The sequence below is a fragment of the Coregonus clupeaformis genome, unplaced genomic scaffold, assembly GCF_020615455.1.
Source record: "Coregonus clupeaformis isolate EN_2021a unplaced genomic scaffold, ASM2061545v1 scaf0126, whole genome shotgun sequence".
Lineage (NCBI taxonomy): Eukaryota > Metazoa > Chordata > Actinopteri > Salmoniformes > Salmonidae > Coregonus > Coregonus clupeaformis.
Window position 1 is genome coordinate 479,835 of NW_025533581.1, and position 22,714 is coordinate 502,548.

The following is a 22,714-nucleotide window of genomic DNA, read 5'->3' on the forward strand; positions in this document are numbered from 1 at the left end:
GAGACAAGGTAGATAAGAGGCCCCAAGTGCACTTAGAAGGGCCCTTCCTATTTCCATTATAGCGTCTAGGGCACTAGGGTCGGGGCACACTCAGTGACACTCTCTACCGTTTGTCTCCTCCGTCTTCAAAAAGGAGATTGGTTATGTAACCAACACAATCTCATTACCAAAACTGAGAGAAAAGAGAGAGAGAGAGAGAGTCGAGTTTAGGCTTGAAGGAGAGGCTCTTGGGTAATCAGGCTACTCAAAGCCTATTCATTGCTATCTTGTCTGCCTTATTGTGTAGACAAACAGTTCACACACACATGCACACTAAAGGCATGGACAGACCGCTATGATTGTCAAGCGTCTGCCGGCCGACAGTAATTAGCACCTCTGAACAGAGTGCCGGCCGTAACTTGCAAACCAATTCTACATTCAGAAATGGGCAAAAATGGCGGCCGTCAGTCGCCAACGGGGACTGGGCCTATATCTAGGAGTTGATTTGGGACTGGCCCAATATCTAGGAGTTGATTTGGGACTGGCCCAATATCTAGGAGTTAATTTGGGACTGGCCCTATATTTAGGAGTTGATTTGAAACTGGACCTATATCTAGGAGTTGATTTGGGACTGGGCCTATATCTAGGAGTTGATTTGGGACTGGGCCTATATCTAGAAGTTGATTTGGGACTGGGCCTATATTTTGCCCTCCTTTGGAGAAGCTTGTCCTAAAATAATGGCTGAATTGGGATGTCCGTGCTAGTGTGTGTGTGTGAAGTGGCTCAGAGATTAAAGAGAGCTGTGGTTTAGCGGCAAGCATTACATCCAGAGGTGCTGACCACAGTGGCTTTCCTCTGTGATGAAAAACAGTGGGGACGGAGAGAGACCCAGTGTGTGTGTGTTAGAGAGAGCGAGAGAGAGAGAGAGAGTGTGTGTGTGCAGTGACTCAAGGACAGCACAGTCATTTATTTTCACCATTTTACTGATGTCTTATCACATACCATTAAATGTCCTCACTAAAGGACTGGGTAATATTGATCTCTTATCACATACCATTAAATGTCCTCACTAAGGGACTGGGTAATATTGATGTCTTATCAGTTAAGAGCGTTGGGCCAGTAACTGAAAGGTCTTATCACGTACCATCAAATGTCCTCACTAAGGGACTGGGTAATATTGATGTCTTATCACGTATCATCAAATGTCCACACTAAAGAACTGGGTAATATTAATGTCGCATCACGTATCATTAAAATGTCCTCACTAAGGGACTGGGTAATATTGCTTTATACCAGAGTACAAGTGGGATAACCTTTGTATGTTAGTCCTATAAAAGCATAGTCAGTAAGCTACATGTTAGTCCTATAAAAGGCTAGTCAGTAGGCTACATGTTAGTCCTATAAAAGGCTAGTCAGTAAGCTACATGTTAGTCCTATAAAAGGCTAGTCAGTAAGCTACATGTTTGTCCTATAAAAGGCTAGTCAGTAAGCTACATGTTAGTCCTATAAAAGGCTAGTCAGTAAGCTACATGTTTGTCCTATAAAAGGCTAGTCAGTAAGCTACATGTTAGTCCTATAAAAGGCTAGTCAGTAAGCTACATGTTTGTCCTATAAAAGGCTAGTCAGTAGGCTACATGCAGTATGCTGTCTGAGTGTAAAGCTCTTATAACAGAACATGTCATTGATCATTGTAACTGTTTTTAATGTACTGTGCTCTTGTTTAATGTGTTTATGCTGACTACTTCCTGCAGACCTCTTGCCAGGTCCTCTTAGGTCTTTTCCTGGTTAAATATTTTTGCGTTCAAATTCGCGCTGTCAGTCTCGCCAGTAAGAGATGGCGTTTGTCCCACATGGCACCCCATTCCCTATGGGCCCTAGTCACAAGTAGTGCACTGTAAAGGGAATAGGGTGCCATTTGGGTCGCCATGGTCCTAATTAAAATGTTTTTGATGTTGGAAAGGCTGAGTCTCTTCTATCCCTAAGGAGTAATTTCCCACGGGGGGCCAGTATGAAAAATATATTTAAAAAATAATGTATGCACTCACTAACTGTAAGTCGCTCTGGATAAGAGCGTGTGCTAAATGACTAAAATGTAAATGTAATTACAGAAGGCTATACAGTGTCCTCGTTAGGGGTGCACCTGGCTAGGTCAAGTTCAGTAGGCAACAAACGGAAGAAAACAGAGTGAAACGGGGAGGATCTACCAGGATATGTCCTGTAAGAAATGCCAATTTTCGCTTTCCGTTGCATAATGTTTTGAAACGTTTTGCTAAGGTGTGCCCTAATTAACACTATGATTTTTTTGGTGTGAGTAGTGATGATTTAATGGTGTCCTGTGTACTTTGTTGTAGCTACCAAGATGCATGCGTGTAATATCTGCTCATTACCCACCTCTTGAATGTATTGATTGGATGTGCCCTAAAGTATGTCATCAAGTGTTGATAGTTCAGTTTGTTTAAAGAAATTGAATATTGATGTAAACAGTGTGAACACATACACACAGTGTCCTGACTGACTAGCGCTTGCTCTGCGACAAACAACTGAGAGAAACGGAGAAGGGATCGAGAAAGACAGAACATCGTATAAATAGTGACAGAGCGAAGGGAAGGAAAATAAAAAGACAGGACACCCTACTCCCTATGTAGTGCACTACTTTTGATAGAGCTCTGGTCAAAAGCAGTGCACTAAATAGGGAATAGGGTGCCATTTGGGAGGCTCTTATTCTGAAGGCTCTATGGAGAGATGTGTTAGAGAGAGAAGGTAGACACAAAGCTCTCTGTAAACCTTATTTTCATTCATCTACTTTGTCAAATGAGGTACAGATTATCTGTCTGGATAGGTTGAGTCAACTGTCTAGCATGGCCAGACAATGTTTATTCATTCAAATTAAATCAATTTGATATATTATGTCCCTTTAAGGATATGGGACATTAGAGGGATGTTAGGTTATTTGGCTGAGGAGTTTCGGATGAGGCATCTTTGTGTGTGTGTGTGTGTGTGTGTGTCAGGGTTTCGTTAGGAAAATGTGGCGCCAGACATTTGACCGGCAGCATTTAAAATTACCGGACATTTAAGAAATGTATCGGACCCATTGGGTGGGTGCGTGCGTGCGTAACCGGATTTGGGCGTCGACCCACGGTGCTCAGAATGACAGAAATCACATTTTGTTTATGGTTATTCATCTTAAGAGAAAGGCGAAAGAAACGCACACCTATTTAGGCGAGGTGCTGGCTGACGGCGTAAAACACTTGAAAAGGAAAGCCGCACACTCATGGAGCTCAGATGAAATAATCTTGTGATTTTGCTATTCATTGTAAATGTTGTGGGCCTATGTAGCCAAGTATCTATGATCATATGCTATCCATGTTTTTTGTATGTTGTTTTTATCTGTGAATTGGCCAATGCTATTAGGCCACACCCGGCCATGATTACAGACACCTGCGGGTGTCCTTTCACACTATTTAAACTAGTGACCCGCAGTGTTTGTCATTATACCCTGATGAAGACAGCTTGTCTGTCGAAACGTTGGTTATTAGGATATTAAATTATTGCATCTGAGCTCCTTGAGTGTGCGGCTTTCCTTTTCTTTTTCAAGTATTCATCTTAAGAGAACACGCTCCAGGATGCAATGGCGTGTGTGCGTCCTTCTTACAGAATTCTGATGCACACTTTGAAGAAGATGTTAGAATAACCGTCCATATTTACTTTTCCTCAGCCAACAAGACCAGCAATGAACAGCATAATCACTAGCCTATGCTAATCTACTATCCCCCATAGTAGAAAAGTTTACCTATTATATTGGTCAGCTTGTCGTTCTGTGTGAGAAAGAAATAGCCTATTCCAAACAGACTGGGGCCATTGTGGGACGATAGATCCCAAATTCATACAACCAGTAGGCCTAGGCTACATCCAAAAAACTTTAAAAAGCAATGAGATTCAGGCAACAGATCAGAACGTTTAACTTAAAATGTTGATAAACTATTATTTCTTCACATTATAAGTGCAGCAATGCACACAATGCAGTAGGCTACGCGCGAATGTTCGTTCCATAAGGCAATTAGCGGGAAAACAGTCAAAAGCGCACCACACATGCAAGCGGTTCCATGAGACCAAGATGAAAAGAGGGGAGATCTAAAGACAACTAGCCTCGGTTGCTAATATGACCAGGATTGTGCCTTTGGCTACTGGACAATGAAAGAAAGTTGCTTTGAAAACAATAGAACGTGAGAGAAATAGGCTACTGGTTTCAATGGAATATGGAAGTCTGTATAAAATAATTGGCTGCACATTTGGTTAGATTTTCATAATATGTAGTAAAACGTTCAGGTTTCAAACAATTATATTATATGTTTTCAAAATGCATACTGCCTCCAGCTCACTGCAAAGTGGTGTGTGACGCGCTGAAGCCTACCTAGTTGCCTATGCACTTGAATGGCATATGGGAAGCGCGCTTCAATAGATGGGTTAGCTGACAACGTCACGAAAACGATATGCACACGCTTAAATGGGGCAGAAGTCCTTCTGTTGTTGAGATTCTGGATGGCCAGATAGCTAGCAACAATGACAATCTGCCATGTGGGGAATCGTAAGTGATTCGTTTCAGCTAGTTTCATATTGTTCTTGATATCATGTCTAGTTTTGAGGTGTTTTGACTGATTTCATGTCAATACTAATATGGCAAAAATTCGCTAGCTAGCTAACCAACAACTGTAACGATGTATTTGACAGGCAACAAGTGCTCTTTGTGCAAATGTATTTATGATTTCAATAAACATTGGAGACGAAATATTGTTTACATGTTGTCAACAATCTAAACTTACCCGTCTGTTTTGCCCCATAGTTGCGTACGCGTTGGTTTTGTTGCTAAACAGCAAGGTGACTGGGAATATGGCAGAATACAAACAGTGTAGCTACTCACTCCACAAGTCAATTAAACTGGCAAAACATCAGTATAGAGACAAAGTGGAGTCGCAATTCAACGGCTCAGACACGACACGTATGTGGCAGGGTCTACAGACAATCACAGACTACAAAAGGAAAACCAGCCACGTCGCCGACACCGACATCTCGCTTCCAGACAAGCTAAACACCTTCTTCGCCCGCTTTGAGGATAACATAGTGCCACCGACGAGGCCCACTACCAAGGACTGTGGCCTCTCCTTCTCCGTGGCCGACGTGAGTAAGACGTTTAAGCATGTTAACCCCCGCAATGCTGCCGGACCAGACGGCATCCCTAGCCGCGTCCTCAGAGCATGCGCAGACCAGCTGGCTGGTGTGTTTATGGACATTTTCAATCTCTCCCTTTCCCAGTCTGCTGTCCCCACATGCTTCAAGATGGCCACCATTGTTCCTGTACCCAAGAAAGCAAAGGTAACTGAACTAAATGACTATCGCCCCGTAGCACTCACTTCTGTCATCATGAAGTGCTTTGAGAGACTAGTCAAGGATCATATCCCTTCTACCTTACCTGTCACCCTAGACCCACTTCAATTTGCTTACCGCCCCAATAGATCCACAGACGATGCAATCACCATCACACTGCACACTGCCCTATCCCATCTGGACAAGAGGAATACCTATGTAAGAATGCTGTTCATTGACTATAGCTCAGCATTCAACACCATAGTACCCTCCAAGCTTATCATTAAGCTCGAGGCCCTGGGTCTGAACCCCACCCTGTGCAACTGGGACCTGGACTTCCTGACGGGCCGCCCCCAGGTGGTGAAGGTAGGAAACAACATCTCCACTTCGCTGATCCTCAACAATGGGGCCCCACAAGGGTGCGTGCTCAGCCCACTCCTGTACTCCCTGTTCACCCATGACTGCGTGGCCAAGCACACCTCCAACTCAATCATCAAGTTTGCTGACAACACAACAGTAGTAGGCTTGATTACCAACAATGACGAGACAGCCTACAGGGAGGAGGTGAAGGCACTGGGAGTGTGGTGCCAGGAAAATTACCTCTCACTCAACGTCAACAAAACATGGACTTCGGGAAACAGCGGAGGGTGCACACCCCTATCCACATCGACGGGACCGCAGTGGAGAAGGTGAAAAGCTTCAAGTTCCTTGGCGTACACATCACTGACAAACTGAAATTGTCCACCCACGCAGACAGTGTGGTGAAGAAGGCGCAACAGAGCCTCTTCAACCTCAGGAGGCTGAAGAAATTTGGCTTGGCACCTAAAACCCTCACAATTTTTACAGATGCACAATTGAGAGCATCCTGTCGGGCTGTATCACCGCCTGGTACGGCAACTGCACCGCCATCCACCGCAGGGCTCTCCAGAGGGTGGCACGGTCTGCCGAACACATTATCGGGGGCAAACTACCCGCCCTCCAAGATCATCAAGGACATCAACCTCCCGAGCCACTGCCTGTTCACCGCGCTATCATCCAGAAGGCGAGGTCAGTACAGGTGCATCAAAGCTGGGACCGAGAGAATGAAAAACGGCTTCTATCTCAAGGTCATCAGACTGTTACAGTGAGGGAAAAAAGTATTTGATCCCCTGCTGATTTTGTACGTTTGCCCACTGACAAAGAAATGATCAGTCTATAATTTTAATGGTAGGTTTATTTGAACAGTGAGAGACAGAATAACAACAATAAAATGCAGAAAAACGCATGTCAAAAATATTATAAATTGATTAGCATTGTAATGAGGGAAATAAGTATTTGACCCCCTCTCAATCAGAATGATTTCTGGCTCCCAGGTGTCTTTTATACAGGTAACGAGCTGAGATTAGGAGCACACTCTTAAAGGGAGTGCTCCTAATCTCAGTTTGTTACCTGTATAAAAGACACCTGTCCACAGAAGCAATCAATCAATCAGATTCCAAACTCTCCACCATGGCCAAGACCAAAGAGCTCTCCAAGGATGTCAGGGACAAGATTGTAGACCTACACAAGGCTGGAATGGGCTACAAGACCATTGCCAAGCAGCTTGGTGAGAAGGTGACAACAGTTGGTGCGATTATTCGCAAATGGAAGAAACACACAATAACTGTCAATCTCCCTCGGCCTGGGGCTCCATGCAAGATCTCACCTCGTGGAGTTGTAATGATCATGAGAACGGTTAGGAATCAGCCCAGAACTACACAGGAGGATCTTGTCAATGATCTCAAGGCAGCTGGGACCATAGTCACCAAGAAAACAATTGGTAACACACTACGCCGTGAAGGACTGAAATCCTGCAGCGCCCGCAAGGTCCCCCTGCTCAAGACATCACATATACAGGCCCGTCTGAAGTTTGCCAATGAACATCTGAATGATTCAGAGGAGAACTGGGTGAAAGTGTTGTGGTCAGATGAGACCAAAATCGAGCTCTTTGGCATCAACTCAACTCGCCGTGTTTGGAGGAGGAGGAATGCTGCCTATGACCCCAAGAACACCATCCCCACCGTCAAACATGGAGGTGGAAACATTTGGGGGTGTTTTTCTGCTAAGGGGACAGGACAACTTCACCGCATCAAAGGGACGATGGACGGGGCCATGTACCGTCAAATCTTGGGTGAGAACCTCCTTCCCTCAGCCAGGGCATTGAAAATGGGTCGTGGATGGGTATTCCAGCATGACAATGACCCAAAACACACGGCCAAGGCAACAAAGGAGTGGCTCAAGAAGAAGCACATTAAGGTCCTGGAGTGGCCTAGCCAGTCTCCAGACCTTAATCCCATAGAAAATATGTGGAGGGAGCTGAAGGTTCGAGTTGCCAAACGTCAGCCTCGAAACCTTAATGACTTGGAGAAGATCTGCAAAGAGGAGTGGAACAAAATCCCTCCTGAGATGTGTGCAAACCTGGTGGCCAACTACAAGAAACATCTGACCTCTGTGATTGACAACAAGTGTTTTGCCACCAAGTACTAAGTCATGTTTTGCAGAGGGGTCAAATACTTATTTCCCTCACTGTAAATAGCCATCACTAGCACAGTAGAGGCTGCTGCTGCCTATTGAAATCACTGGCCACTTTAAGAAATGGAACACTAGTCACTTTAATAATGTTTACATATCTTGCACTACTCATCTCATATATGTATATATAGTGTATTCTATAATATTCTACTGTATCTTAGTCCATGCCGCTCTGTCATTGCTTGTCCATGTATGTATATATTCTTAAATTCCATTCCTTACTTAGATTTGTGTGTATTGGGTATATGTTGTGAAATTGTTAGATATTACTGCACTGTCGGAGCTAGAAGCACAAGCATTTCGCTGCACCCGCAATAACATCTGCTAAACACGTGTATGTGACAAATACAATTTGATTTGATTTGATTTAAACAACCAACCCCTCTATTACCAGTTGAGAAATAAAAATAGTAGTTATTTTTAATCATGGCCATTATTTGTAATACAATACTGCATTTAGAATTGTTATGCAACGATTGGGCTTATGAAAGCACATGTAACACTCCAGCAGCAACCAACAGCTGTTTGATGAGCTGTAGCAGCAGCTCTTACACTACATTGACTGGTATTTCAATCAATGAATAGGCTAAAATGCATTATTTCACAATAGGATTTTTTTTCTTCTCCCTGACAATTGGCCGGCGGCAATTTTATTCATCGGCTTTTCCTGGTGTGTGTCACTATGAATGAACATATCTAATGCTGGATGAGAGCTGTTTTTGTGTGAAAACCTATTGATGCCATTGAATCGTTTAGATTGTAAGGTGATTGACGCTTTAACAAACACCTTGCAGGTAAATCATGAGAGAAACGTGTGAATATGAATGGGAAGAGAGACAAGCCCCAGTGATTGCAAAGGGAGCATAAACCAGTAGTTAATAAGGCTTTATGCTTAGGGGTCATAAACCAGTAGTTAATAAGGCCTTATGCTTCACATTTCTCTCTACCTTTCCTCCAAAGACACACTCCACATTCTCCCTAGACAAACCTAGAACATAGGCTGACAAGAAACAAAGAAAGTATCTTATCACTGCATACCAATGCTAACCCAAATGGCCTTTCAACAGTGAGATTTGTTTGTCTAACCTAACGTAGCTGGCAAAAAGATTAATGCCTGATCGGGTCGGCTGAAACTGGAAGCATCCAGTTTTCAGGCTTCACCTGTTCTCTGCTTTTCCCCTGTAAAACTGATGCTTCCGGTTTCTGCCTACCCACTGAGGGTGTACCAATGCTAACCAAAATAACATTTCAACAGTTAGAGTTCTTTGTTTCTTGCTTCTCCATAACTGAAGTGAATATAAACACCCCTCTGAGGATGTTGATGTGGAACCAACCACTTAGGCTACCTGTCATACCATCCATTCCCAGTGAGATGGTCCGTACCATGATGCTGCGAGGGGGTGGCATGGCACCCTACTTGTACCCTGAACAACAGATATGATGTTCTTCATGGATGGATCATTATATAAGACAGTGAAGTGTCAGTGGAGGCGCATGTCAATTGTGTGTGTTTTTGTCATGTCTATGGATGGAGTGCACACACACACGCACGCACACGGCATGACAGCTTTGACGAACACTGACACCATGTTTTCGGGAAGAACCGAAAGGTTCCCTAGCAACAGCTGGCCTGACGACAATTGGGGAATGGTGAAAACATTGCCTGCTACAGTGGGGAGAACAAGTATTTGATACACTGCCGATTTTGCAGGTTTTCCTACTTACAAAGCATGTAGAGGTCTGTAGTTTTTATCATATGTACACTTCAACTGTGAGAGACGGAATCTAAAACAAAAATCCAGAAAATCACATTGTATGATTTTTAAATAATTAATTTGCATTTTATTGCATGACATAAGTATTTGATCACCTACCAACCAGTAAGAATTCCGGCTCTCACAGACCTGTTAGTTTTTCTTTAAGAAGCCCTCCTGTTCTCCACTCATTACCTGTATTAACTGCACCTGTTTGAACTCGTTACCTGTATAAAAGACACCTGTCCACACACTCAATCAAACAGACTCCAACCTCTCCACAATGGCCAAGACCAGAGAGCTGTGTAAGGACATCAGGGATAAAATTGTAGACCTGCACAAGGCTGGGATGGGCTACAGGACAATAGGCAAGCAGCTTGGTGAGAAGGCAACAATTGTTGGCACAATTATTAGAAAATGGAAGAAGTTCAAGATGACGGTCAATCACCCTCGGTCTGGGGCTCCATGCAATATCTCACCTTGTGGGGCATCAATGATCATGAGGAAGGTGAGGGATCAGCCCAGAACTACACGGCAGGACCTGGTCAATGACCTGAAGAGAGCTGGGACCACAGTCTCAAATAAAACCATTAGTAACACACTACGCCGTCATTGATTAAAATCCTGCAGCGCACGCAAGGTCCCCCTGCTCAAGCCAGCGCATGTCCAGGCCCGTCTGAAGTTTGCCAATGACCATCTGGATGATCCAGAGGAGGAAAGTGAGAAGGTCATGTGGTCTAATGAGACAAAAATAAAGCTTTTTGGTCTAAACTCCACTCGCCGTGTTTGGAGGAAGAAGAAGGATGAGTACAACCCCAAGAACACCATCCCAACCGTGAAGCATGGAGGTGGAAACATCATTCTTTGGGGATGCTTTTCTGCAAAGGGGACAGGACGACTGCACCGTATTGAGGGGAGGATGGATGGGGCCATGTATCGCGAGATCTTGGCCAACAACCTCCTTCCCTCAGTAAGAGCATTGAAGATGGGTTGTGGCTGGGTCTTCCAGCATGACAACGACCCGAAACACACAGCCAGGGCAACTAAGGAGTGGCTCCGTAAGAAGCATCTCAAGGTCCTGGAGTGGCCTAGCCAATAGAAAATCTTTGGAGGGAGCTGAAAGTCCGTATTGCCCAGCGACAGCCCCGAAACCTGAAGGATCTGGAGAAGGTCTGTATGGAGGAGTGGGCCAAAATCCCTGCTGCAGTGTGTGCAAACCTGGTCAATTGGAGGTGTACCTGTGGATGCATTTCAAGGCCTACCTTCAAACTCAGTGCCTCCTTGCTTGACATCATGGGAAAATCAAAAGAAATCAGCCAAGACCTTAGAATTGTAGACCTCCACAAGTCTGGTTCATCCTTGGGAGCAATTTACAAACGCCTGAAGGTACCACGTTCATCTGTACAAACAATAGTATGCAAGTATAAACACCATGGGACCACGCAGCCGTCATACCGCTCAGGAAGGAGATGCGTTCTGTCTCCTAGAGATGAACGTACTTTGGTGCGAAAAGTGCAAATCAATCCCAGAACAACAGCAAAGGACCTTGTGAAGATGCTGGAGGAAACAGGTACAAAAGTATCTATATCCACAGTAAAACGAGTCCTATATCGACATAACCTGAAAGGCCGCTCAGCAAGGAAGAAGCCACTGCTCCAAAACCGCCATAAAAAAGCCAGACTACGGTTTGCAACTGCACATGGGGACAAAGATCATACTTTTTGGTCTGATGAAACAAAAATAGAACTGTTTGGCCATAATGACCATCGTTATGTTTGGAGGAAAAAGGGGGTTGCTTGCAAGCCGTAGAACACCATCCCAACCGTGAAGCACGGGGGTGGCAGCATCATGCTGTGGGGGTGCTTTGCTGCAGGAGGGACTGGTGCACTTCACAAAATAGATGGCATCATGAGGAAGGAAAATTATGTGGATATATTGAAGTAACATCTCAAGACATCAGTCAGGAAGTTAAAGCTTGGTCGCAAATGGGTCTTCCAAATGGACAATGACCCCAAGCATACTTCCAAAGTTGTGGCAAAATGGCTTAAGGACAACAAAGTCAAGGTATTGGAGTGGCCATCACAAAGCCCTGACCTCAATCCTATAGAACATTTGTGGGCAGAACTGAAAAAGCGTGTGCGAGCAAGGATGCCTACAAACCTGACTCAGTATCACCATCACTGTCAGGAGGAATGGGCCAAAATTCACCCAACTTATTGTGGGAAGCTTGTGGAAGGCTACCCGAAATCACGAAATGTGATGAAAGAAATAAAAGCTGAAATAAATCATTCTCTTTACTATTATTCTGACATTTCACATTCTTAAAATAAGGTGGTGATCCTAACGGACCTAAGACAGGGAATTCTTACTAGGATTATATGTCAGGAATTGTGAAAAACTGAGTTTAAATGTATTTGGCTAAGGTGTATGTAAACTTCCGACTTCAACTGTATAGCCATTGATTGTTGAAGAACATAATTGACAAATTCCTCATGAGCATAGTTCAACTGTCTTACCCCTTCATAATCCAAAATATAAGCTTTTGGGTTCTGATGTATAGCCAAAAGACATGGTTAAAACTATCATTTTGATCTCATGGATGGTCAGTCCTTGCATCCATAGCTCTGACTATGAATTTGAGAGTGGTTACATTTCTCCAGCCCCATCCCTCAGCATTCTTACCAAAACAGTGGTGGGGTGTCCTCTTTGTTACTGTTTTAACTGCAGATTGCCCCTTTAAGGAAGCAAGCGACGCAGCCCTGTCATCACATGGCGAGACTGGCACCCTATTCCCTATATAGTGCACTACTTTTGACCAGAGTTCAAAAGCAGTGCACTAAATAGGGAATAGGGTGCCATTTGGGATGCAACCCCTGTAATGACTTTGTAATGGGGTGCTGCAATGGTTACTCTGATCCAAATTGCAGGGCTCATCTGCTGCAGGGCTCATCTGCGAAAGAGACCGTGGTCTCAGCATGACTCCCTGCTTAAATAAAGGTTAATTAAAAATAAATCTGTACTGCCATTCCGTTGTTAACAGAGCTAGCAGAGCACCGCAATTCCACCCTTTCTCCATTTCCCCATTCATGACCTCCAAAACCAATTAATGGTCAGCATGCAAACAACGGCTAGCAACAACAACAACAACAACAACAACAACACAAAAGGGGGAGTGTTCATTGGCAGTCGGCGTGGACCGGATCCTCCTTGGCTACGCTGCCAGAGCTGCTGGCCAGACAAAGCCGCTTAATCTTTGGGGTGGATAATATTTCAAACGTGTGGGCATGTGGGGACGGGCTCGGAGCTATTAGGACACTGATATTTCCCGTCTGTCTTTTTGGTGCACGTGATTGGTCTATTAATAGACCACCGCCCAGGTTAATCTGCTGAGTCATTGGCCCCTCACTGGCACCTCCTGTGGAGAAGCTAGCCCCAGGTAACCCTGAAAGAGGGGGGAGATCAGAGCCCAGCCGACAGGCCCCAGCCGTACAGTCACTATGATCTATGGGCAGAGAAGCTGGAGCACCGATGAAACTGTGTGGAGATGGGCTCCAAAATGGCAGATACGCTTTTGATAGGTTAAGCTATATACAACCTGATTCTGAAATGTAATGTTTGTTGATAATAAGGAAATAGTATCACATACCTATTTTTATTGAGCTTAAATTTGGCTTAAAAGTGACTGAGAAGTGAGTGAAGGAAAAGAAAGGAGGCAGAGAAAGAGAGAGAGAGAGAGACAGACAATGCAACCAGCCTGCACCAGCCGTCTCCGGTGAATCGGAAATCTTTGTGAAAAGCCTGCGGCTCTCCTGGCAGGGAGAGAGCCTCTCAGACAGTCTTCAACAGAGATGAATGGAGTCTGTGCCGGCTCGGTGGCTGGGAGGCTGACAGGTTAAAAACATGACACTCACTACAGAAGCTTTAGGTCTCATTCACTTCAGTTGACGTTCCATGAAAGCCCTGTCGATCTCAGGCTCAGGTGGATGGCCACTCCAAAGCAGCGCACAGCTACTCGGGCTACCGAGTACAATATAATACGTCTGTATATGACTGAGTACATTTCTATACAAGGACAAATATTATATTAAAAGTATATTATAATATAAAAATTCAGAACTCTTAGACGAAATAGACAGGACAGGTTCAACATCAGAATCTGCAATGTAAAAAGGAACAGCAAGAGAACTGTTCCAATATTGTGACAGTATACTGAAAACAATAACATCCCACACATTTGTATCTGAAATAGTAGCACTGTCACAGTCTACAACCAGTATCTATGGGTTACGACTCTGTCTCTATAGGGAACAAGCACACAGGTAACTCCGCTACTGGGACGCCACCATAGCAACAGTATACCTGTAGTTCCAATATTGCTACAGTGTGCATCCAGAACACAATAACCTTCAAAAAAAGGTCCAGCACAAATAACAGCACAGTCACCGTCCAACAACCAGTATCTAGGGGTTACGACTCTACAGGGAACAAGCACACAGGTAACTCCGCTACTGTACAGAGGGTATTACTCAAAGCAACAGCTAGCCTACAACTAGCTGGGTGTAGGGCAGGCTCCTCATCAGACTGGAGGGGAAGGGTGCGGGGTCCACCACCATCTCAACTACCACACCCACCTGGCAGCGAGAGGGGCGACAGCTCGTTGTAGCCCCCGAAAGAAGCGTTGCGGATGAGCTTGCGTCCGTCGGGGTGTGGGGGCCGCGGCGAGCTGGTCGTGCCGCATGTGGAGAAGCGGCGACGGCACAGCACTCCCTCCTCCTTCATCATGGGGCCGGCGAGAGCCCGGGGGGGCCTGAGGAGGGCCTGCCGGGGATCAGCGTGGGCCAAGGAGGGCGAAGCCGCTGACCGCGAAATTCTCAGATCTGATCGCCCGCAGCCAGGCACACACACAGGACACAGCAAGCACAGAAACTCAGTCTCCAGGCACTCAAACCAGTGCAGCACAATTTGTCGCTTTCTCCCTCCCTCTCTCTTGTTCCTTCTCTCTCTCTCTCTCTCTCTCTCTCTCTCTCTCTCTCTCTCTCTCTCTCTCTCTCTCTCCCCCCCTCTCTCTCTCTCTCCCTCCCCCCTGTCTGTCTGTGTGTGAGTGAGTGAGTGAGTGCAAGGGGAGGAGGCTCTGAGCACTACGCTGACGAATCAGCAGAGTCCTTCCCCCTCCTACTCCCAGCAGTGTTGCATCTTATCTAGCCTCCTCCAACAACAGCTTGCTACCCCTCTTTCTCTTTCCTTCTTTCAATGAATATCTCTGCTTTTCTCACTGCCAACCGCCGTCTCCCTCTTCCTGTCCTCGTCCTCTCTTTCCCCCTCTCTTTCTTTTTCTCCTCTCTGTACTCTCTGTATTTCTCTGTGTGGTATCTCCTCATTTTTACATTGTAGTCATTTAGCAGACACTCTTATACAGAGCGACTTACAGGAGCAGTTAGGGTTAAGTGCCTTGCTCAAGGGCACATTGGCAGATTATTCACCTAGTCGGCTCGTGGATTCGAATCAGCGATCTTTTGGCTCTTAAAGCTAAGCTACCTGCCGCCCTCTCGTGGTATCTCCTCTCGTGGTCTCTCTCCTCCTAAATCTCTTTCCCCTCTCCTTGAACAAGACAGCTCAGATTAATATTCCCCCTCTCTTTCTCACAGTGTGTGAGTGCGTGACATAATCATGCACGTCTGACTGAGAACTACAGCTACAGCACTCTAACGCTCAGACACCTGCTACCACACACTAAACACACACACACTAGACACTAACACACAAACACACCCACCCACCCACACAAACAGAAATGAGCGACAAATCTACTTGTAATAAATCCAGTCTCTATTGACACTGCCTGTGAGGATAGAATGAAGCCTCTCTTGGACAAACACTCTGCATGCCCTATCGTATTCCCCAGACACAAAGACCAAACTGGCCGGTTGACTTCCCCAATGCTTGTCTGGCCAATCAATTCCTTTGAGCCCCTCAGGGAGAAGACAAAGGCTGATCCTGTAATATCCAAAGCCATAAGTGGCACTCCCTAATGTTATATTATTTTACTGCTGCGCTTTAATATATATATTTTTTTCTTAACACTTATTTTTCTTAAAACTGCATTGTTGGTTAAGGGCTTGTAAGTAAGCATTTCACTGTAAGGTCTACACCTGTTGTACTCGGCGCAAGTGGCAAATAACATTTGATTTGATATTATTTACTTACCTTTCTTTCTAATCTGTTCATCACACAAAAGCTCATCCTTAGCTCTGTACACTGCAATCAAGGCCATCTATGTTTTAAGACCATTGCCCATTCTACCTGTCAAAAAGATTGTATGTTGAAGGATCAAAAAGCTATTTTCTGACCTGTAGTTTGCTATTTGTGGCTTGCTATTTGTCAGTCTTCTAGCAACCAGCTTGACATGAGTAGCATTTGGAGAGAACTAATCGATCACGAACACTGTGAAAAAGGGTCTTCTCTACTCATTTCTTATAGTCACTGTTCAACAAATGTAAGGGATGGAGAACAGGGTCTTCAAGACAATACCCTCAGGGACACCCAGTCAATTTGTAATGAAACTGAACTAATTAAAATGCTGTTAATACCAATGCTCGTAATGTTACTGTATGAGGAAGGTCACACAACGGAAATGGCTAAGGGACAGTTTATCAATATTTCCCCAGCTCAAGATATTGATATTTGGGACTGCAATCTCAAGGGGACAGTTCAGTCTCTCAGCTAGGACAAGACTGTCACCACGACTTGCACCAGGAAGAGGTTAAGAAGGTTGTGCTGCCCCAGTCACCATGACAATGCTGTAAGAACATTTTGTCCATAAGAAAGGTCTGTTGCAGGTACAGAACAAAATGGTACAAGAGAAGTAGTGCCTTGAGAACAGTCTCAAAGAGCACCAATGGTTATCTCTGTGAAAACGATAAGGACTGAGTCGGGCCTATTGTTTAAAATATCTCCAGAGCATTGCTGTTTTTCCACCCACAAGATTCCTGGCATCCTCCCATCCCATTCAACTGACCCTTCCCTCCTAATGTTTCTTTGTTTGTTCTGTCAACAGCTGCGGCACCTCAGTGCACTCTGGCCAATTAAGGTTTGTTATCTATATTCCATCCCTGCCTGTTTAGAGACGAGGCAAACCACTTTGATAACAGCTCCCGAGTCCTGTGAGCCAGCGGTGATGTCACAGCGTTGCTCGGCGACCCTTGGTGTCCCAAATGGCACCAAATTTTCTACATGGTGCACTACTTTTGACCAGACCCCTATGGGCCCAGGTCAAAACTAGTGCACTTTACAGGGAATAGGGTGCCATTTCAGACACAGACACAGATCCCTGAGCAAACAGGCTAATTAACACAGGTAATTAAGACGTTCTAGAATATGTATAATTCAATTAACACAGGTAATTAAGACGTTCTAGAGTATGTATAATTCAAAGTCCTAGGCCTAATTAACCCTGCTCCCTCAAAGGAAAGTTCAGCTGGTGCAAATGAATAAAATGGCCTTTCATTAAAGAAACGAATCAAACAACAGAGTGAAGAAACTTCACCAAGATGTTGGGCCAACAACGTCACGTTCTGCTTAACCCCCTGGGTTAGGGTCTCTAACCTCCATTGGGTTAAAAGTAGTAGTCTAAGCATCAGAAGCCCAGAAGTGGACTAGGAAGCATCAGGTCGCTGTCATGTCAGGAAATACTGCATGATGGTATTTAGGGAGCGCCCACATTAGGTCAGTGTTTGCAGACAAATATTGGGCCAGCTAAACAAAGTCACCAGGCATTCTACATGTGTCCACCATATCCACACTACTAGCCTGGGTCAACGTATCCTGAGATAAAGACAGTCCAGGTCAATAGCCTGGGTCAACGTATCCTGAGATAAAGACAGTCCAGGTCAATAGCCTGGGTCAACGTATCCTGAGATAAAGACAGTCCAGGTCAATAGCCTGGGTCAACCTATCCTGAGATAAAGACAGTCCAGGTCAATAGCCTGGGTCAACGTATCCTGAGATAAAGACAGTCCAGGTCAATAGTCTGGGTCAACGTATCCTGAGATAAAGACAGTCCAGGTCAATAGCCTGGGTCAACGTATCCTGAGATAAAGACAGTCCAGGTCAATAGCCTGGGTCAATGTATCCTGAGATAAAGACAGTCCAGGTCAATAGCCTGGGTCAACGTATCCTGAGATAAAGATAGTCCAGGTCAATAGCCTGGGTCAACGTATCCTGAGATAAAGATAGTCCAGGTCAATAGCCTGGGTCAACGTATCCTGAGATAAAGACAGTCCAGGTCAATAGCCTGGGTCAACGTATCCTGAGATAAAGGTAGTCCAGGCCAATACATAATGCATGGCTATGACTGGACAGTTATCAGCTAATGTGCCTTGAACAGATTAGCATTTTAGCGACTGAACACAGACACACTAAGTCCCAGACATCCATGTGGACCACAATAGTCGCTCCGGAGTGAAGTTTCCCGTAGGCACAGACCTAGGATCAGCTTCCCCGCCCCATATCCAAACCTTAACCATTAGTGGGAAAAAGGCAAAACTGACCCAAGATCAGCATCTCTAGTGCAACTTTATCCTACACGGTGACCGGATCACACTCCACTGGATTTTTACACAGACGGCTAGCTATCACATCTCCCTGTGTGTAACACTAGCCCCCACATGCAGGATTAAGATAAAGAAACAATGGTTCTCCATTACAGCACAGCACATGGCATCTGCATATCAGGAAGTAGAGCAACAACAGGTACTTACCTGGTATTTAGTAGAAAATGGTGTGTCAACAATGGATAGTTTCTAGTATTTACCTGGTATTTAATAGGAAATGGTGTGTCAACAATGGATACTTTCTAGTATTTACCTGGTATTTAATAGGAAATGGTGTGTCAACAATGGATACTTTCTAGTATTTACCTGGTATTTAATAGGAAATGGTGTGTCAACATACCTGGTATTTAATAGGAAATGGTGTGTCAACAATGGATAGTTTCTGGTATTTACCTGGTATTTAATAGGAAATGTTGTGGCAACAATGGATACTTTCTGATTCTTACCTCAAAGAACTCAACACCAACTATCTTGGCACCAATGACCATATATACAGTGGCTTGTGAAAGTATTCACCCCCCTTGGCATTTTTCCTATTTTGTTGCCTTACAACCTGGAATTGATTGATTTTTGGGGGGTTTGTATCATTTGATTTACACAACATGCCTATCACTTTGAATATGCAAAATATTTTTTCTTGTGAAACAGAAAACTTGAGCGTGCATAACTATTCACCCCCCCAAAGTCAATACCTTGTAGAGCCACCTTTTGCAGCAATTACAGCTGCAAGTCTCTTGGGGTATGTCTCTATAAGCTTGGCACATCTAGACACTGGGATTTTTGCCCATTCTTCAAGGCAAAACTGCTCCAGCTCCTTCAAGTTGGATGGGTTCCGCTGGTGTACAGCAATCTTTAAGTCATACCACAGATTCTAAATTGGATTGAGGTCTGGGCTTTGACTAGGCCATTCCAAGACATTTAAATGTTTCCCCTTAAACCACTTGAGTGTTGCTTTAGCAGTATGCTTAGGGTCATTGTCCTGCTGGAAGGTGAACCTCCGTTCCAGTCTCAAATCTCTGGAAGACTGAAACAGGTTTCCCTCAAGAATTTCCCTGTATTTAGCGTCATCCATCATTCCTTAATTTCTGACCAGTTTCCCAGTCCCTGCCGATGAAAAACATCCCCACAGCATGATGCTGCCACCACCATGCTTCACTGTGGGGATGGTGTTCTCAGGGTGTTGGGTTTGCGCCAGACATAGCATTTTCCTTGATGGCCAAAAAGCTACATTTTAGTCTCATCTGACCAGAGTACCTTCTTCCATATGTTTGGGGAGTCTCCCACATGCCTTTTGGCGAACACCAAACGTGTTTGCTTATTTATTTCTTTAAGCAATGTCTTTTTTCTGGCCACTCTTCCGTAAAGCCCAGCTCTGTGAAGTGTACGGCTTAAAGTGGTCCTATGGACAGATACTCCAATCTCCGCTGTGGAGCGTTGCAGCTCCTTCAGGATTGTCTTTGGTTTCTTTGTTGCCTCTCTGATTAATGCCCTCCTTGCCTGGTCCGTGAGTTTTGGTGGGCGGCCCTCTCTTGGCAGGTTTATTGTGGTGCCATATTATTTCCATTTTTTAATAATGGATTTAATGGTGCTCCGTGGGATGTTCAAAGTTTCAGATATTTTTTATAACCCAGGGGTGCATGCTCAGTCCCCTCCTGTACTCCCTGTTCACCCATGACTGCATGGCCAGGCACGACTCCAACACCATCATTAAGTTTGCCGACAACACAACGATGAGACAGCCTATAGGGAGGAGGTCAGAGACCTGGCCGTGTGGTGCCAGGACAACAACCTCTCCCTCAACGTGATCAAGACAAAGGAGATGATTGTGGACTACAGGAAAAAAAAGAGGACCGAGCATGCCCCCATTCTCATCGACGGGGCTGTAGTGGAGCAGGTTGAGAGCTTCAAGTTCCTTGGTGTCCACATCACCAACAAACTAACATGGTCCAAGCACACCAAGACAGTCATGAAGAGGGCACGACAAAACCTATTCCCCCTAAGGAGACTGAAAGGATTTGGCATGGGTCCTCAGATCCTCAAAAGGTTATACAGCTGCACCATTGAGAGCATCCTGACTGGTTGCATCACTGCCTGGTATGGCAACTGCTGTGGATTATAATTAATGGAAATTTTTTAGTGGAGTTGATTCCTTTGTCATTAGGGCAAATCAAGTCTGATTTTTTTTTAAATGGAAATTATAAACTTTAGAAGCCATTTTAAGCATAACTGTCTATCTGACTAAATAACCACTGATTTCAGAGCAGAAATACAGTGACATTTTCCATTTCTGAATGGGTACATTTAAAAGCCAAACTGAGGGTAAGTGACATTTCGTCAAATCTATTCAGATATGTTCCTAGAATGAACAATGGCAAGTTGAACAACGGGGCTTATGGCTCTTTCTCTCAAAGCAACGTTAGTCCCACAACGTTGGTCCCTCTCTAGACTATGAGTCCTGTCGCCTCAAGCCTCTCTGAATCCAACCTCTACGGCCCAGTTCACTTGATATAGTAGCTAGGCAGCAAAGGTCAAATAGGGGGAGCTTATATTTGTCCTGTTTCACACATGGAGGAGTGTGCAACCTGAACAAGTGTGTGGTGTAAAATGGAAATGTGTTTTTTGCATATCCCACTCCCCCAGACACCCTCGGAGAGTGAGGTCACGACCAGGGATCAGCCATTACTGACGGCGACCCTGGAGCAATTAGGGTTAAGTGCCTTGCTCTGTTCCGATACCTGCATCATCTAGTCTGCGTCCCAAATGGCACCCTATTCCCTAGAAAAGTGCACTACTTTTGACCAGAGCCCTATGTGCCCTGGTCAAAAGTAGTAGACTATATAGGTAGGGTTCTAATAGGGTTTCATTTAGGCTGCAGCCCTGGAGTGTATCAGGTGTTGGGCTTTGTTGCCTAAGTGGCATGCAGCTGACTGGGTCACCCACGGCCAGTATAGCTCACCAGTAACAACTACAGCCGGGATGATACCAGTATCGCCATACTCCTTAGTATCGTGGCAAGGAAACAAAACACAAAGCGGATTTAACTTCTTTAGGAAAACAGCCCTAATGTTGGAAACACACATCATTATGTTGTCATCCAGAGTCACATGTATTTATTTTCCAAGCTATAGCACACAATATGTTACATACAGCAGGTTTTCAAAGGACCAAAGAGTTTGGTCTGCTTCATGTTTTAATTTTTGCCATGGAAAAAATATTGCGATACTGGTATCACCCCGGCCCTAGTAAAAACATAGGTGACAGGCCAGGAGATGTAAGATTTGGGTCTGGGATCCGAGATGACCAGTAACACAACACTGGTGCTAGTATTCCTAGAGGGTCTGGGGGGTCTCTGTACAGAGAGCCACACTGAGGTAAAGCCACTCCAGTGAATGCCAGACCCAGTGAAGTACCCAAAAGCCAAAAGACAGACAATGCCAATCATTTTTGGTGTATTATTGGTGTATTTATCATTAAGACGTCTTATACGCAAAGAGACCTCACAAACTTTTACAGATGCACCATTAAGAGCATCCTGTCGGGCTGTATCACCGCCTGGTATGGCAACTGCACCGCCCGCAACCGCAGGGCTCTCCAGAGGGTGGTGCGGTCTGCCCAACGCGTCACCGAGGGCACACTGCCTGCCCTCCAGGACACCTACAGCAACCAATGTCACAGGAAGGTCAAAAAAGATCATCAAGGACCAACCACCGAGACACGGCCTGTTCACCCCGCTATCATCCAGAAGGCAAGGTCAGTACAGGTGCATCAAAGCTGGGACCGAGAGAATGAAAAACAGCTTTTATCTTAAGGCCATCAGACTGTTAAATAGTCATCACTAGCCGGCCTCCACCCAGTACCCTGCCCTGAACTTAGTCACTGTCACTAGCCAGCTACCACCCGGTTACTCAACCCTGCACCTTAGAGGCTGCTGCTCTATGTACATAGACATGGAATCACTGGTCACTTTAATCATGTTTACATAATGTTTTACTCATTTCATATGTATATACTGTATTCTAGTCAATGCCATCCTATTCAACTATTGCTATACATCCTACATATTCTTCTAATATACTACATATTATATCCACATACTGTCCATAATGTCTATACATCCCATCACATACAGTGGGGAAAAAAAGTATTTAGTCAGCCACCAATTGTGCAAGTTCTCCCACTTAAAAAGATGAGAGAGGCCTGTAATATTCATCATAGGTACACGTCAACTATGACAGACAAATTGAGAAAAAAAATTCCAGAAAATCACATTGTAGGATTTTCTATGAATTTATTTGCAAATTATGGTGGAAAATAAGTATTTGGTCACCTACAAACAAGCAAGATTTCTGGCTCTCACAGACCTGTAACTTCTTCTTTAAGAGGCTCCTCTGTCCTCCACTCGTTACCTGTATTAATGGCACCTGTTTGAACTTGTTATCAGTATAAAAGACACCTGTCCAC

At 44.7% G+C, this 22,714-nt stretch overlaps 1 protein-coding gene across 7 annotated transcripts in view; it reads right to left on the minus strand.

Annotated features, from left to right (window-relative positions):
- LOC121550240 (oxysterol-binding protein-related protein 8) overlaps positions 1 to 22,714 on the minus strand; it is a 176,387-nt gene that overhangs the window by 49,169 nt on the left and 104,504 nt on the right. The window contains exon 1 of one of the 7 annotated variants that reach the window (XM_045213603.1): positions 14,276 to 14,609. The exons of the other annotated variants lie outside the window; for them this stretch is intronic. Within the exon in view, the coding sequence (XP_045069538.1) occupies positions 14,276 to 14,426 (151 nt within the window). The 5' untranslated portion in view covers positions 14,427 to 14,609. Of the gene's footprint in view, positions 1 to 14,275; positions 14,610 to 22,714 lie in introns of those variants that run through there. 7 annotated transcript variants of the gene reach the window in all.